This window comes from Pygocentrus nattereri, chromosome 28 (assembly GCF_015220715.1).
Source record: "Pygocentrus nattereri isolate fPygNat1 chromosome 28, fPygNat1.pri, whole genome shotgun sequence".
Lineage (NCBI taxonomy): Eukaryota > Metazoa > Chordata > Actinopteri > Characiformes > Serrasalmidae > Pygocentrus > Pygocentrus nattereri.
Genome location: NC_051238.1, coordinates 2,489,122 through 2,506,070, shown reverse-complemented (window position 1 = coordinate 2,506,070; position 16,949 = coordinate 2,489,122). Strand labels below are relative to the sequence as shown.

The 16,949-nt window shown below is 43.2% G+C and overlaps 1 protein-coding gene across 1 annotated transcript in view; it reads right to left on the bottom strand.

Annotated features, from left to right (window-relative positions):
* Positions 1–16,949, bottom strand: part of acbd6 (acyl-CoA binding domain containing 6) — a 74,737-nt gene that overhangs the window by 44,963 nt on the left and 12,825 nt on the right. The window contains exon 5 of the mRNA XM_017686176.2: positions 9,809–9,914. Coding sequence (XP_017541665.1) covers positions 9,809–9,914 — 106 coding nt within the window. The remainder of the gene's footprint in view (positions 1–9,808; positions 9,915–16,949) is intronic.

Genomic DNA, 16,949 nt, shown 5'->3' with positions numbered 1-16,949 from the left:
CTACAGTCGGATTCAGAGATAATTTGTCGGGCTACAGTCGGATTCAGAGATAATTTGTCGGGCTACAGTCGGATTCAGAGATAATTTGTTGGGCTACAGTCGGGTTCAGACAGAATTTGTTGGGCTACAGTCGGATTCAGAGATAATTTGTTGGGCTACAGTCGGATTCAGAGATAATTTGTTGGGCTACAGTCGGGTTCAGACAGAATTTGTCGGGCTACAGTCGGATTCAGAGATAATTTGTCAGGCTACAGTCGGATTCAGAGATAATTTGTCGGGCTACAGTCGGATTCAGAGATAATTTGTTGGGCTACAGTCGGGTTCAGACAGAATTTGTTGGGCTACAGTCGGATTCAGAGATCATTTGTTGGGCTACAGTCGGGTTCAGACAGAATTTGTTGGGCTACAGTCGGGTTCAGACAGAATTTGTTGGGCTACAGTCGGGTTCAGACAGAATTTGTCGGGCTACAGTCGGATTCAGAGATAATTTGTTGGGCTACAGTCGGATTCAGAGATAATTTGTTGGGCTACAGTCGGGTTCAGACAGAATTTGTCGGGCTACAGTCGGGTTCAGACAGAATTTGTCGGGCTACAGTCGGGTTCAGACAGAATTTGTCGGGCTACAGTCGGGTTCAGACAGAATTTGTCGGGCTACAGTCGGATTCAGAGATAATTTGTCGGGCTACAGTCGGATTCAGAGATAATTTGTTGGGCTACAGTCGGATTCAGAGATAATTTGTTGGGCTACAGTCGGATTCAGAGATAATTTGTTGGGCTACAGTCGGATTCAGAGATAATTTGTTGGGCTACAGTCGGATTCAGAGATAATTTGTTGGGCTACAGTCGGATTCAGACAGAATTTTGTCAACTACAGTCAGGCTCAGATTTTCGTTGCGCTGCAGTTGGATTCAAAGAGAATTTTGTCAGGCTATAATCCGATTCAAAGAACATTTTGTAGAGCTACAGTTGTATTGACATTGAATTTAGTGAAGTTTTAAGTTAAGTGATCCTTTTTTTTAATCCCACAAACAGGGAAATTCCACCTCCGCATTTAACCCATCCATGAAGTGAAATGCCACACACACACTAGGGGGCAGTGAGCACACTTGCCCGGAGCGGTGGGCAGCCCTATGCACGCCGCCCAGGGAGCAATTGGGGGTTAGGTGCCTTGCACAAGGACACCTCAGTCATGGACTGTCGGCACTGGAGATTGAACCAGCGACATTCTGGTCTTCTTTGAGGCTACAGTCGAGTTGCAGTTGGGCTCAGAGAGCTTTTCATTAGGCTACTGTCTGTTTCAGACAAGGGAGCACAGGGTTGGACAGTGCTTGGATTCTAAACGCGGAGCTGTGGGTCAGGCCGAACTCAACTGGAAGATGCTTAGTGCCACTATGAAAGGTATGTAAGGTATCTGTGAGAATAAGCAATGGAACTCTGGACCATGTATGACATGAGTAGCGGACGGGCAGCCAGGAAAAAGAACTCCACTGAATCCAGGTGAAGAACTCCAGTGAATGCAGGTGAAGAACTCCAGTGAATCCACCTCGTGCTCTTAGTGAGTCTCCCTGTGCGATGCACATTAGAGGGCACCACCCACATTTCTGGAAAGCTGCTTTGGGACAATGGCTTCCACAGAAAGCAGTGCACGCTGAATTGAACTGGGAAAAAATTGAACCTGACTGCCTTTAACTTCCTGGCAGCTTTAGGAAAGATGAAGTCATATGGAAGCTTTTTCTTCTTCACTCTAGAACTGAGTGCACAAACAAAAGCCCAGCATCCCCCCTCCAAACCCAGCCTTTAGCCTCGGATTCTTCTAATTACACCCTTCAGATCCAAGAGACGGAAAGGTGACAGAATGGAAAGATGCAGGAATCCCTGTGCAGGAGCGCTGGATTAGGAGTGACAGGCAGCTCCAGCGGTGTGTGTCAGCAGACTGGAAACACCTCTCGGGGTGAACGGGGGTTAATTTAGGGGTAAACAGAAGAACAGAGTGGCGGAGAGAATGGAGTTGTCAGCTCAGTCGACTCCAGGTGAAACAAGGCATTTGGAAAGACAGGCCTTGCTCTCTCAGATGTACACATCCAGCCCGTTATTGCTCCTGAATGCAGTGGGACGGTTTAGTGAGACCAGCCCTGCGCTCTGTCCTAAGAAGCGCTTGTTTACATCTGTTTTGAGACCCTCTTCCTAACAAAACACTTCAACAAAAACACAATTTTTTACCCTCAGACGTCACAGACAAGTGGTGAAATGCAGACTCTAAACTTTTAGTTCACACCACATTCGCGTTTGCAACTAGGATATATTTTTATTATGGTCTGTATTTGACCAAATGTTTTTGTTTTGCATTAAAAAAAAGTATTTAAATTGGTGCCATGTTTTTAGTCATTTTTGGCAGAAAAGCAGATTTGAACCTGAACGACAAGATTACGATAATTCATTCCATAACTATGCGATTAATAGGGATGCACTGATACAGGAATTTTGGGCCGATATCCAATATCTGATATTTTTCACCTGCGTATCCGCTGATACTGATATAATTAAACATTTACAAAATGCAGAACCTGGAACTTCCACATCCACATGGATTAGCATGACAGAGAAGTACAATGTTTATTTGTAAAGGGCTACACTAAAGCGCTAAAACCAATACAAAGCAGATACTTTAACATTACCACTAAAATAAATAGGTAATACATGCTGGTGTGAAATTCTGAACACTTTTCAAATTCCAAGATTTATTTTTTAAGCGACCTGATGCCAATACAACTCCGATATTGTGCATTCCTAGTAATTAATGATGTACCTGTATTATTTAAACTGTATGGCAAAATAACAGCAGGACCTCCACATTTGGCCCATGAGAATATCTGGTTTGGCCCACCAGAAAGGGAACCCTTACCCCACCCTCCTTAACCAATGACAGAACAAAAACATAATACATCATAATTCATTAATTCATAAATCAACCACTGAATTATAAAACTGTATATTTTAAACATTTTATAAAATCTTTTTTCAAACTTTTCCGCTTGTAAATTCTCTTCTTTGGTCCTCATTCTACCTCAAACACTGCACTCAGTCCAAAGTGGCACTTTTGGTTTATGGCCAAATGAAAAAAGGCAGAAATATTTGTCCAAAAAAGCTGAAGATTACAAACGTCTACAATGATGCGTCAAAACTGAATGCAAATAAGCTGAATGGTATAGAAAAAATAACGAATAGTAATAATAATGAAAATTTTTAAAAGATAATAATGATAATTAAACAGCGATTTAAAAACACTGTTTCTGGTCAGCACAGATGCGTTAAGCAGTTTGAGCAGCAGATCAACAGTGGAAGTCAATTAGGGTTCTCCTGTTTCACTACTAATCAACTTGTGCTTTGATTAGATCCTGCTGGTGTGGGTTCACGAGTGTTTGCGTACTCACAGCGCCCCCTGCTGGAGAAACATCACGTCTTTATTGTTCACATATTTAAAAACAGAGTTTTCCAGGGAGTATAGCAGCGGCACTCTGGAATTTATATACACACACGCACATACACATACACACATACACATACACACTTATATACATACATACATAAATATATGTGTGTGTACATGCTGCACAAATTGTTTGAACGCATCTGTGCTGACCAGAAACAGTGTTTTAAATCACTGCTTTATTATTATCTTTTTGAAATTTTATTATTATTAAATCGTACATACACTCACCGGCCACTTTATTAGGTACACCTTGCTAGTAAAAGGCTGGACCCCCTTTTACCTTCAGAACTGCCTTAGTTCTTTGTGTTATACTTTTAACAAGGTGTTGGAAACGTTCCTCAGAGATTCTGGTTGGTTATTTGAGTTCCTGCTGTCTTTCTATCGTCTGGAACCAGTCTGCCCGTTCTCCTCTGACCTCTCACATCAACAAGGCATTTTCGTCCACACAACTGACCGCTCACTGGATATTTCCTCTTTTTCGGACCGTTCTCTGTAAACCCTAGAGATGGTTGTGTGTGAAAATCCCAGCAGATCAGCAGTTTCTGAAATACTCAGACCAGCCCGTCTGGCACCAACAACCACGGCACGTTCAAAGCCCCTTAAATCCCCTTTCTTCCCCGTTCCGATGCTCGGTCTGCACTTCAGCAAGTCGTCTTGACCACCTCTACATGCCTAAATTCAACCGATCGTAAAGGGATTGGATGGAGCGCCATCACTCCAGTTCAACTGCTCCATAGCCCAATGCTGGGGGGGGGCTTCATACCCCTCTAGCCCACACTTGGCACTGGACTTGGTGACCTCAAGCTCATGTGCAGTTACTCCAGAGCATCTCATTCTACTGGTCAATCCTTTTCTATTGAGATTACCAGCAATGATGAGCTTAAAGTAGCTGCATTCACTCAGCAGAGGGACCGTCTGGATACTTCAGGACGGAATGTAAAAGGGAAAACAGGAGAGCAGGAACGCTCTGATGTGTACACTGCGAGTTCCACTGGTCTACAGTCCTGTTCTGATCTATTATTATCTCTGGGTTTAAGGGTATTAAGGCTAATGCGTTTGGCCTCTGTAGAGACCACAGACCCTGTGCAGGTCACCGGTCATGTAGGGAGCCCAAATTTGAACACCATCCTCTGAAAATATCAACAGGTGTTTATGCTGCAAACGGGCCGCAGGTTAAGGACAGCAACAGCAGCTGGAGGAGATTCATGCGAGATCTGAGGTTTTGTTACAATGACTACATATATTTGAGAACATATGATATATTATGATAGTTTTGTTATAAAGTTTTGGCTTAAAATTTATTTTAAACCATTCATGGTGGAGGGATACATGCTGGGTGCTGTGAGGCTAAACAGTCCCCAGATTTTCCACTATTTTCCATCATCAACATTCCATATAAGCTCAGAAGACTCGTGTAGGTTCACTGGTGGTTCTGGATAGTAAATAAAATGTCTATATCTGTGTTGTAGTCATGGCGACGCCTGGTTCCTATCACCACCACTGTAAAGACGTCTGAACCATTTCACACCAAACCCTCTGAACCTCTCTGATAACATCTCACACGCTGAGGGGAAGTTTGGAAAAATTGGTAGAATTTCCCTGTAAGTGATGTTTATGTAACCTGGTGTCTTCCAGGTCTTCCAGGTGGGTTTAATGAGCCCCATTTTTTCTGTAGTTATTTCTTCTCCCACTTACTTTTTCTTTGACTACTGAAAAAATGAATAAGACGTGCTTAATAGCTGTTTTGACTGGAAATCAAGGCGAACGCCTCAAAATATTACAGCACTTCCATACGGTACAGGGATGATCTAACGCCGTGCGGTGCAGTGAGCAGCAGTAGAGTTATGGCCCACAGTGAAGGGGGTCGCCAGGTTCAGGCTAAAGGGGTCCGCGCTTTTATTTATGAAGGCATGTCTGTGTGAAAAATACATGAACGGACGTATATGTGACTCAACACAGTGAATGGTGAGCTGACAGACTATCGGTCTGTATAAATATAGGTGATAGATAAAGCCGCAATTTTTACAATTATTTATTTATTACAATTTATTTACTACACAAATGAACTGAAAACAGTCAGAATGATTTAAACCTTTCATACCGATCATGTACATGTGTTTAATCCCTTTGATTTGTCTTTGTTTGCTGTGTGTGTTTATAGATGCTTGGGCAGCTTATTGTGCAGCTGATCTGTTCTGTCCTACATGTGATGTGAAATTTCTGCGTTTGGATTTGAGGAAAATCAATGAACGCAGTTTAAAGAAAGAAGGAGCTTATGAATCATTACGGCTGCGGGAGAAGGCGGGCTATAGATTATTTTATTATATATCTGAGTTTTTCCTTTGTGTGGTACACGGCTGATAACAGTCCATACACTGCTTTCCCTTATTGAGCTCCATAGACTTTCACCTTCAATACATTTATACTCGTTTAAACTGTAGTGACAATAAATCTGTTTATTCATCCATCTTTCTTTCTCTCTTTCTATCTGTCTATTCATCTATCAATCCATTTATCTATCTATCTATCTATCTATCTATCTATCTATCTATCTATCTTTTCAAGTTCTCATCTATCTAGCTATCCGCCCATCCTTCCACCCATTAATCCATCCCTCTATCCGCCTCTGTATCAGAATCCCACAGTCAGTCAGCAGTGTGAAACTGCACTACTGCCCTCTAGAGGCTCAGGAGCTGAACTGCACTGCTGATGGAAAACAATAGAGCTCCAGCGGCCATCTGGAGCCAAAACAGCCCAGCCAAACTGGCCCACTGGCCCTGCTGGCCCCACAGCCCAAACAGCAGAGCCAGCTGGTCGCTCTTACAGAGAAATAAAGGGAGTGGATGAACAGGTGGAAGAAAAAAAACATCCTGTGATTTTTAGGGTTTTAGCTGTGTGGGAACCACTGTGGATTAATCAGAGAGAGAGAGAGAAAGAGAGAGAGAGAACGAGTGCGAAAGAGAGAGAGAGAGACAGAGAGACAGAGAGCGAGAGAGAGAGAGGGACATAGAGCGAGAGACCGAGAGACTGAGTGAGAGAGGGAGAGAGAAAGAGAGAGACCGAGTGCGAGAGACTGAGTGCAAGAGAGAAAGAGAGAGACAGATAGAGACAGATAGAGACAGAGAGATAGAGACAGAGAGAGAGACAGATAGAGAGAGACAGAGAGAGAGAGAGACAGAGAGAGAGAGAGAGACAGAGAGAGAGAGAGAGAGAGAGACAGAGAGAGAGAGAGAGAGACAGAGAGAGAGAGAGAGAGAGACAGAGAGAGAGAGAGAGAGACAGAGAGAGAGAGAGAGAGAGACAGAGAGAGAGAGACAGAGAGAGACAGAGAGAGACAGAGAGACAGAGAGACAGAGAGAGACAGAGAGAGACAGAGAGAGACAGAGAGAGACAGAGAGACAGACAGAGACAGAGACAGACAGACACAGAGACACAATAGCAAACTGGATGACCAAACCGCTGTGAGCATCAGAAGAAACAGCTCTCGTTCAGTAAAGACAGGCATCTGACATTAATTCGCTCAGGTCACGAAGGGGTCAGAATACGGTCAGTGATGTTTTTCACGACTGGGCTTATTACTGTCATTTTGTTGCATATTTAAGAAATATACTTCCATAATTCATGACTTACATTCTGCATTGGCAGGTTCGAGTCTGTTTTGATGTCAAACACCAAGAAAAAAATGCAGTAACATCAAAAGCTGAAAGCAGAACGTCTTCAATTACAGCACGAATGAGGCACTGCTCGGACGTTTAGAGGCAGCACTTTCCACAATTTCTCATCTCCTTTCACCGAGCTCTGTGTCAGATTCCATCCTGAGAATCCCAATCTGATATTTTCATGGATTGGTCTTGCTGTCTGATCACTGGACCAATTAACACTGAAGCGTAAGTAACTGTTGGAATAAAACTCCTATAATAAGAAGTTACTTAATAAGAACCGTCAACAGCTTCATTAGTAAGTTTTCCTGCAGTACACTTACTTTTTAGGTTAATGAGCCACCTTTTGTGGTGAAACAAGCAGCAGACAAACACTCCTCTAACAAATCAGACCCCCCGTGACTCTGAAGTCGGCTTCTTTAGGTTTGTACTGGAGCTACAAGGCGAATGTTGCTAAGAAGCAGTGCTGGAAGTAATTAAGTTAAAAAGTATTTCCACTACTTTTGGCGGTAACAAGTAACGTATCTAATTACCTTTTCAAATAAATTAAACTACAATTACTGAAATTTAAACAGCCTCGTTACTCGTTACTTTTGCATTGTTGGACTACATTAATGCACAGCTGCCGACTATATCACACAAACGCAGCCTGTCCCCAGCTTCCTGCTTATGATCTAACATCATAACCTCAAGGTGGCTCAATGTAGGAGTGAATCAATCAGCGTTAGCCCACACAGAGGCCGGCGGCTCGGGCAGCGCGAGCTGGCTGCCCTGGAAACATGGGCGTTATTTCTCCCTCCTCAAGATCAAGGAGAAAAATACCCTGTTAGCTGTGGTTCATGTGCAGGTGCGAGATCTTTCCATCCCTAAGATCTTCTGACGCATCTGGTACAACACCACCCTTCTGAAGCTCTCAAGTGACAACCGTCTAAGCCAGAGGTCACTACCCAAACGTTAAGAGGAGTCATTTTGTCCACCTTAGGAGCCACAATATTTTATGTCCATGTTACCATCTTGGCTTTAAATGTGTCTCAGTATGTGCTGATGTACTAAGATAGACTAAAAAATTTAATGTAAATAAAAACGCAGACTCACTTTGCTCTGCTTTAAGCTGGAGCTCAACTATAGCTGCTTTTCTCGCATCTCCAGCAGGAAACTTTTCCTCAAAAGCAGAACAGTTTCTTGTAAAATGTCTCTCAAAGTTCGGCTTTTCACGAGGCTGAAGTCGCTTCTTATTCGCCAGCTTCTTGTTCGAATTTTCCTGTTCCACCTTAAATCTTAGCCTGAGGCGCCAGAATGTAACTGCTACACTATTTAAGGTGGAACGAGACAATCTGAACAGAACTGACTTCGGCTTCGTGAATTTTTAGTGTTTCAGTTTCTCGTCCCTTCATGTCAAAATTATCGACGTCCGTCTTAAATCTCTCTCTTTGCCATTTCGTAGCTACTAGCTGGGCGAGACTGTTGTCTGTGTTGCTATGGTGACCAGCCGTCTGCGCTGATCTTCAGGGTTAGAGGGTGAATCAGCAGTTCTACATTAACTCCAGCGTTTAAGACCATTTACTGTTAAACTGTGTTGAAGGATCAGCAGAGCTTTATTTTACTGTAGAGGAGGATTATTTTATTATTACCTACTGATCTGATTCAGCTGTGGAGCCACAACAGGGCAGGAAAAGAGCCACATGATGCCGACCCCAGTCTAAATGTTGCCTCAGTCATCAGATCACGAATTTGATCCCTGGTGATGCTACAGCCGTCCGTGGTCAGGAGTCCAAGAGAGCACAGTTGTCCTCGCTCTCTCTGGGTGGGCAGGATGGCCCCCGTCTCCCCCATCACTCAGTGCAGTTAGCAGACGTAACAGAACTGGCGATTAGCGTCCTCCTCCAAGCGTGTTGAAACTGTCCAATGACGGCAGTTTGAAAAGATGCGGTGGTGTATAGCGTGACTGGGGGGGTTGGATATGACTAAATTTGGGAGGAAATTGGAAAAAGTAACCCCCACAAAACAACACACTTCTAAGCTAATTACGAAAGACCCCAGTGCTAGCACCGCTGACCAAGGAACCACGCTAAGAACTGATCGCAGTGATTGGCAATTCAGGGGTGTCAAAGTCCGACACTAAAAGGTCCATAATAAAAAGTCTCAACAACTCCAAATCTGTTGGACAGCTGTGTTTTTATTTCATTTTTACTTAACATCTTGCAACGACCCCAACTGGCCACTGGTTATTCAAAATATGCCAAAACTCCAACGGCAACAAACAGGCACACATTTTTATATATACCTTTAAATGGAAATGTTTAAAACGCTTTTATGTTTGTGGTGCTGTCTCCCCATGATCATTGTTCGGGGAGGGGTGGAAGCATACATAAACACTGCAGTGCATGCTGGGAACGGCTTACTATGAAATGGGCTAATGTTAATATTTGCGGACCGAACAGGATTGTGCCATGGGCTTGACTTGGCCCGCAGACTGTGTTGACACTCACATGGGAATGTCAACACTTAAGAGTAACGCAAGAGTCACTTTCCCTACTTGACCCTAAAGTAATTCAATTACTTCGGAAAGAAGTATCTAGTACCTGTAACCAATTGGCAATTTTAGTAACTTGATCTTGAACTGCTAAAAAGTAACAGAAGTCTATCCGATGCTTCTTACCTCCTCATCCTTCGTGTTGACGTCTACTTTCTTCGAGCTGAGCGCTTTGCTGACCTGCTCGATGTTGTTCTCCCTGCAGTAGTCAAATATGTTCTTATCTTCCTCCCTGGAGACGTGCAGAGTAAAGAGATCTCAGTTACTGCCCTCATTACTGTCATCACTGCAACAGCACACAGTGGAGACAGAACGCTACAGTTCTGAAATATAAAATTAATATAGAATAATAACGATTTTTTGTAGTTCATCACGATTAATCACGATTAATCACGTTTGTCGGATTTGCTCAAATCTGGCCTTATTTAGTTCTTTTTGAGATGCAGTGAATTCAGTTACAGGTACAATGAGCATCAGAATGTGGACGAAACCTTCAACACCCCTGGACCAAATTACACAATCTCTACAAGGAATAACCTTAAATGTGACATTTACTGCTAGTGCACAATTTCTGTTCATAAAAACATATACAATGTGCCATTACTTTTGCACAGGCCACATTTTATGTTTCACCCCCCCCCCCCCCAATATGTTAAATTCAACATAAATAAAAATAAACATGAACGTAAATGTGCATTAAAAGGTAGATAACAGTTTACAATGGATAGTGTATAATAACTGGAAATCACTGATGTTCTCATAGACTCCCAGCTATTCCTACTACTAACACTACTGCTATTAATATCAGTAGTATAATAACTCTGTAGGTAGTTTGACCAGAGGAGGATGGGACCCCCCAGTGAGCATCCCAAGGTTTCCTCCTCAGCTCTGAGGGAGGGTCTCCTTGCCCCCGTCGCCCCCCTGCTTGCCCACCTGGGGGTTTTACATTCATGTTAAAACTTCGTCTTTACTGGAATTCTGTGAAGCTGCTCTGTGACATCATCAGCTGTAAAAAGCTCCACAAATAAATTTGACTTGACACACACACGCATACACACACACGCATACACACACACACTTACACACACACACACACACACACACATTTACACGCATACACACACACACTTACACACACACACTTACACACACACACACACACACACACACATTTACACACATACACACACACACTTACACACACACACATTTACACACACACACACACACACATTTACACACATACACACACACACTTACACACACGCACATTTACACATACACACACACACACGCACACACACATTTACACATACACACACACACATACTTACACACACGCACACACATTTACACACACACACACACATTTACACACACACACACACATTTACACACACACACGCACATTTACACACACACATATTTACTCATACACGCATAGACACACGCATACACACTCACATTTACACATACACATGCACGAAAACTTACACGCACACATTTACACACACGCACACACATTTATACATACCAACGCACATTTACACGCATTTACACATATACACGTATGCACATTTACACACATACATGGACATTTACACATTCACACACACACACACACATTTGCACACACATATTTACACATACAAGCACGCATTTACACATATACACATGTACATTTACACATACACATTTACACACACACACTTACACATATGCACATTCACACACATGCACGCACACGCATGCACGCACACGCACGCACACACACGCACACACACACACATTTACATACACACACACACCGATCTGCTCTGTAGTGTCTCCGAGTCGTAGCAGCTCTAATCATTTCTCTCTCTGATCACCTCCTCAACGAGGGGTTAAATCATGTGGGGGCATTAATAAATGAATTAATACATTCAGTCTGCAGGATCTGATTAATCACGCTTTCAGTTCTACTCTGTGACACAAACTCATCAGCACCCAAAACTCTCTCTCTCACAGACTCACACACTCACAGACTCACACACACACTGACACACACAGACTCACACACACTCACTAACACACACGGACACACACAGAGAGACTCACACTCACACACACACCCACACAGACTCACACAGATTCAGGCACACACTCACACTGACACAGACAGACACAGATTCACACACTGACTCAGACACTAACACACAGACTCACACACAGACTCACACTCACACAGACACACACACAGACACACACAGATTCAGGCACACACTCACACACACTGACACAGATTCACACACTGACTCAGACACTAACACACAGACTCACACTCACACAGACACACACTGACTCAGACACACACACTGACTCAGACACAGATTCAGGCACACACTCACACACACTGACACAGACAGACACAGATTCACACACTGACTCAGACACTAACACACAGACGGACACAGACTCGGACACAGACTCGGACACAGACTCGGACACAGACTCGGACACAGACTCGGACACAGACACAGACACACAGACACTCACACACACATACACTCACAGACGCACTCTCACACACTAACACACACACTAACACAGACTCACACAGATTCAGGCACACACTCACACTGACACAGACAGACACAGATTCACACACTGACTCAGACACTAACACACAGACTCACACACAGACTCACACTCACACAGACACACACACAGACACACACACAGACACACACACAGACACACACACAGATTCAGGCACACACTCACACAGATTCACACACTGACTCAGACACTAACACACAGACTCACACACAGACTCACACTGACTCAGACACACACAGACACACACTGACTCAGACACACACAGACACACACTGACTCAGACACACACACTGACTCAGACACAGATTCAGGCACACACTCACACACACTGACACAGACACTCACACACATACACTCACAGACGCACTCTCACACACTAACACACACACTAACACAGACTCACACAGACTCACACACAGACTCACACTCACACAGACACACACAGACACACACTGACTCAGACACACACACTGACTCAGACACAGATTCAGGCACACACTCACACACACTGACACAGACAGACACAGATTCACACACTGACTCAGACACTAACACACAGACGGACACAGACTCACACAGACTCGGACACAGCCTCGGACACAGACTCGGACACAGACTCGGACACAGACTCACTCAAATACACAAACACACACACACTGACACAGACACACAGACACTCACACACACATACACTCACAGACGCACTCTCACACACTAACACACACACTAACACAGACTCACAGTCACACAGATTCAGGCACACACACTAAGCCTGTACACACCACTTTAAATAGGTCATTCTTTACTGATGTAATTAACTTTTTGAATTTTTTTAACTTATTCTGTGAATTTACTTCTGAAAATCTGAACTGACTCATTCTGTACGTTTGTTTCTGAAACCTTTTAATTCTGTAACTGCTAATTCTTTACATCTAATTCTGTATTTTTTCATTCTGTAATTTACTATTTCTGGAAACGTACACCTGAAACACACTGTGCAATCTACAACTTCTGGAAATTTAACTTAGTAACTTTGTAATTCTGTAAATTCTTTAGTTCTTAAATACATAAAATCAGTGGAATTCTGAATTCTGGATTTCTTTTGTGTTTATTCTGTAAATCCTGTAAATTTTACAGCTTGGTTTAACGTCTATATCATTGAGGCGGATTTAACTCTGTGATGACCATCAGCATTAATAAAACTGCTTTCTATCCATCCATCCATCCATTTGTCTATCTACCTAATGAAGTATTAATGGGTGTAATGCTGTAGTAACTCATTTATTGCTGTTTAGAAGATTAAGAGCGTATATTTCAATGTTACAGCTACATAAACGTCATATACTGTATGATCTATGATGTCATACGACAGCGCTCAGTCAGGCATCACTGATCTGATGGATCTAATTAATTTGTGTGGATAATTTGTTATTAACGATAAATATCGGCAGATCAGATATCTATATGTGTGTATGTGTGTGTGTGTGTGTGTGTGTGTGTTGTGTTGTGGGCATCATTCGTCTCCGAGGGCGACTAATCAATAGAGGAGCTCATTTATCTCACTCACACACACACACACACACACACACACGATTAATGAGTGGCTGATAAATGACGTGACATCAGTCCTGCTGCTGAGCATGCTGGGAAGGTCACTAGCCATTCTGTCTTCCTGTGCCTCCGCGTTAAACACTCCTCACTGACCTGCTCTGTGTGTGTGTGTGTGTGTGTGTGTGTGTGTGTGTGTGCCTTTACATGGGAATTTTAAGGTCCCACATACACCAATCAGGCGTAACATTCTGACCACCTCCTTGTTTCTGCGCTCACTGTCCACTTTATCAGCTCCACTTACTGTATAGCTGCACTCTGTAGTTCTACAGTTACAGACTGTAGTCCATCTGTTTCTCTGATACTCTGTTACCCTGTTCTTCAGTGGTCAGGACCCCCATGGACCCTCACAGAGCAGGTACTGTTTGGGTGGTGGGTCATTCTCAGCACTGCAGTAACACTGACGTGGTGGTGGTGTGTTAGTGTGTGTTGTGCTGGTCTGAGCAGATCAGACGCAGCAGTGCTGCTAGACTTATTAGTTATGCTGTCTGTTTGGTCAAATCCAGATTCAGTGAAGCTGATTGTTTATCTGCTGCCCCCAAAATCAGCTTCTGTCTCTGGTGGTCTAAACTAACTAGAGCTGCAGCTCTGCTCTGCCTGAGGATGGCGCTGTAGCAGACTGGCTCACCCAGTTGGTCCTTCATAGTCTAGAAACCGTAACTCTGCCCAGATTCCTCTGAAACACTTTCCAATGAGCTTCAGCAGATCTGAAAACCTGAAAACTCGCCCAGTTTCCCAAGAGTTTGGAGTGAAGAGTGACTGTTCCTCACACTGAAGATGGAAGAGGAGACGAGGCGAGGAAGATCTCAGTTACTGTGAGGAAGAGTGCAGAACCGCACTAGAACAGAGACGTTACAGATGTTGTACATTTTAGTGCCACTGAAGCATTAGCGGCGCTACGACGAGTGAGTCAGCAGCCAACATTGGACTCCTGAATATTAGGGAGTATAACTTCGGTGTGAATGGTCAAACGTGACATCCCAAAAATAATTCATTCAAAATGGATTTGTTTTGTTTCCATATAGGGACCGTATGTACTGGAGTGTACAGTGAGATTTTACACTTTAAGTTTACATACTACATCATACTATTCCTCTCTATTAAAAAAGTGAGGAAAACTAGATTTTAGTGATTTAAACCATCAAACGTCAGACAGTGAACACGTCCTGGCTGACTGACTGCATGTGGGGTAAAAGGGGGGCTGTGTAAATTTGACTTTTCACTGAACAATGGCTTTAATAAACAGCAGCGTTTAGAGATGGGGGTTCACACAGTCAGCTGCTGCTCTCTGGATGACTAAAGCAGATGTAATTAAAACTCAAATCAAATCATTAAAGGGTCTAAATCAGATGTTAAAGAGGCCGCGCCTTTAATACGGCTGAGGACTCTCATCAGAGCTCCGGCAAATTAGAAAGCAGTGAAGCAGTAAGTGAGACGGCCGAGAGAGAGAGAGAGAGAGTGAGAGAGAGAGAGAGAGAGAGAGAGAGAGAGAGAGAGAGAGAGAGAGAGAGGAGAATGGTAAAGAGAAAGAAAGAGAGAGATAAAGAGATAATCAGAAAGCAACAGTAAGAGACAGAGACCAAAGAGAAAGATGGAGAGAGAGAAAGCGAGAAAGGCAGTAAAGTGAAAGATGGAAAGAGTGAGGAAGAGAGAAAGACAGTAAAGTGAAAGATGGAAAGAGTGAGGAAGAGAGAAAGACAGTAAAGTGAAAGATGGAAAGAGAGAGAAAGAGAGAAAGACAGAGAGGAAGAAAGAGAGATAGAGATAATCAGAAAGCAACAGTAAGAGACAGACAGTGACAGTAAGGACAGAGAGAGTAAAGGAAAGATGGAAAGAGAGAAAGAGGAAGAGAGAGAAAGAGGAAGAAAGAGAAAGAAAGAAAAAGAGAGAGAGAGAGAGAGAGAGAGAGCGAGAAAGAGAGAGAAAGAAAGAGTAAGAGAGAGAGGAAGAGAGGGAGAGAGAAAGAGAGAGGAAGAAAGAGTAAGAGAGAGAGGAAGAGAGGGAGAGAGAAAGAGAGAGGAAGAAAGAGAGCGAGAGAGAGAGAGAAAGAGAAGGAGAGAGAAAGAGAGAGGAAGAAAGAGACAGAGAGAGAAAGAGACAGAGAGAGAGAGAAAAAAAATAGTTGTTAATGACGTCTTTTCCATCTTTCCCAAAGGAGTTAGTGACATCACTGCCAGGGGAGCGAACAAGCCTGTCCACCCATTTGTTTCATTCATCCATTTATTCATCCCCTCTTCATTTCATCACCACCATTTAAAAAAAAACTGAAATTCTGATTAAAATCACGAGCTGCGTGTGTGAATGCATATTAATGAGTGCAAGTGTGGGAGTTCAGTATTACTGGGTTTGGGTGGAAGAGCAGCAATCAGCATAAATCTGATCTCATTACAGATAAAATACACCATAACACCACAGGTAATAATACGGCTTCTACTGTTTCATTTAAAAAGCTCTATAATGTTCATATGATCCACACAGTCGCTCTGACAGACTGTAATACACTACAGGAAGCGTAGGGGGCGATACGGCTTCTACTGTTTCATTTAAAAAGCTCTATAATGTTCATATGATCCACACAGTCGCTCTGACAGACTGTAATACACTACAGGAAGCGTAGGGGGCGATACGGCTTCTACTGTTTCATTTAAAAAGCTCTATAATGTTCATATGATCCACACAGTCGCTCTGACAGACTGTAATACACTACAGGAAGCGTAGGGGGCGATACGGCTTCTACTGTTTCATTTAAAAAGCTCTATAATGTTCATATGATCCACACAGTCGCTCTGACAGACTGTAATACACTACAGGAAGCGTAGGGGGCGATACGGCTTCTACTGTTTCATTTAAAAAGCTCTTTAATGTTCATATGATCCACACAGTCGCTCTGACAGACTGTAATACACTACAGGAAGCGTAGGGGGCGATACGGCTTCTACTGTTTCATTTAAAAAGCTCTATAATGTTCATATGATCCACACAGTCGCTCTGACAGACTGTAATACGCTACAGGAAGCGTAGGGGGCGATACGGCTTCTACTGTTTCATTTAAAAAGCCTCT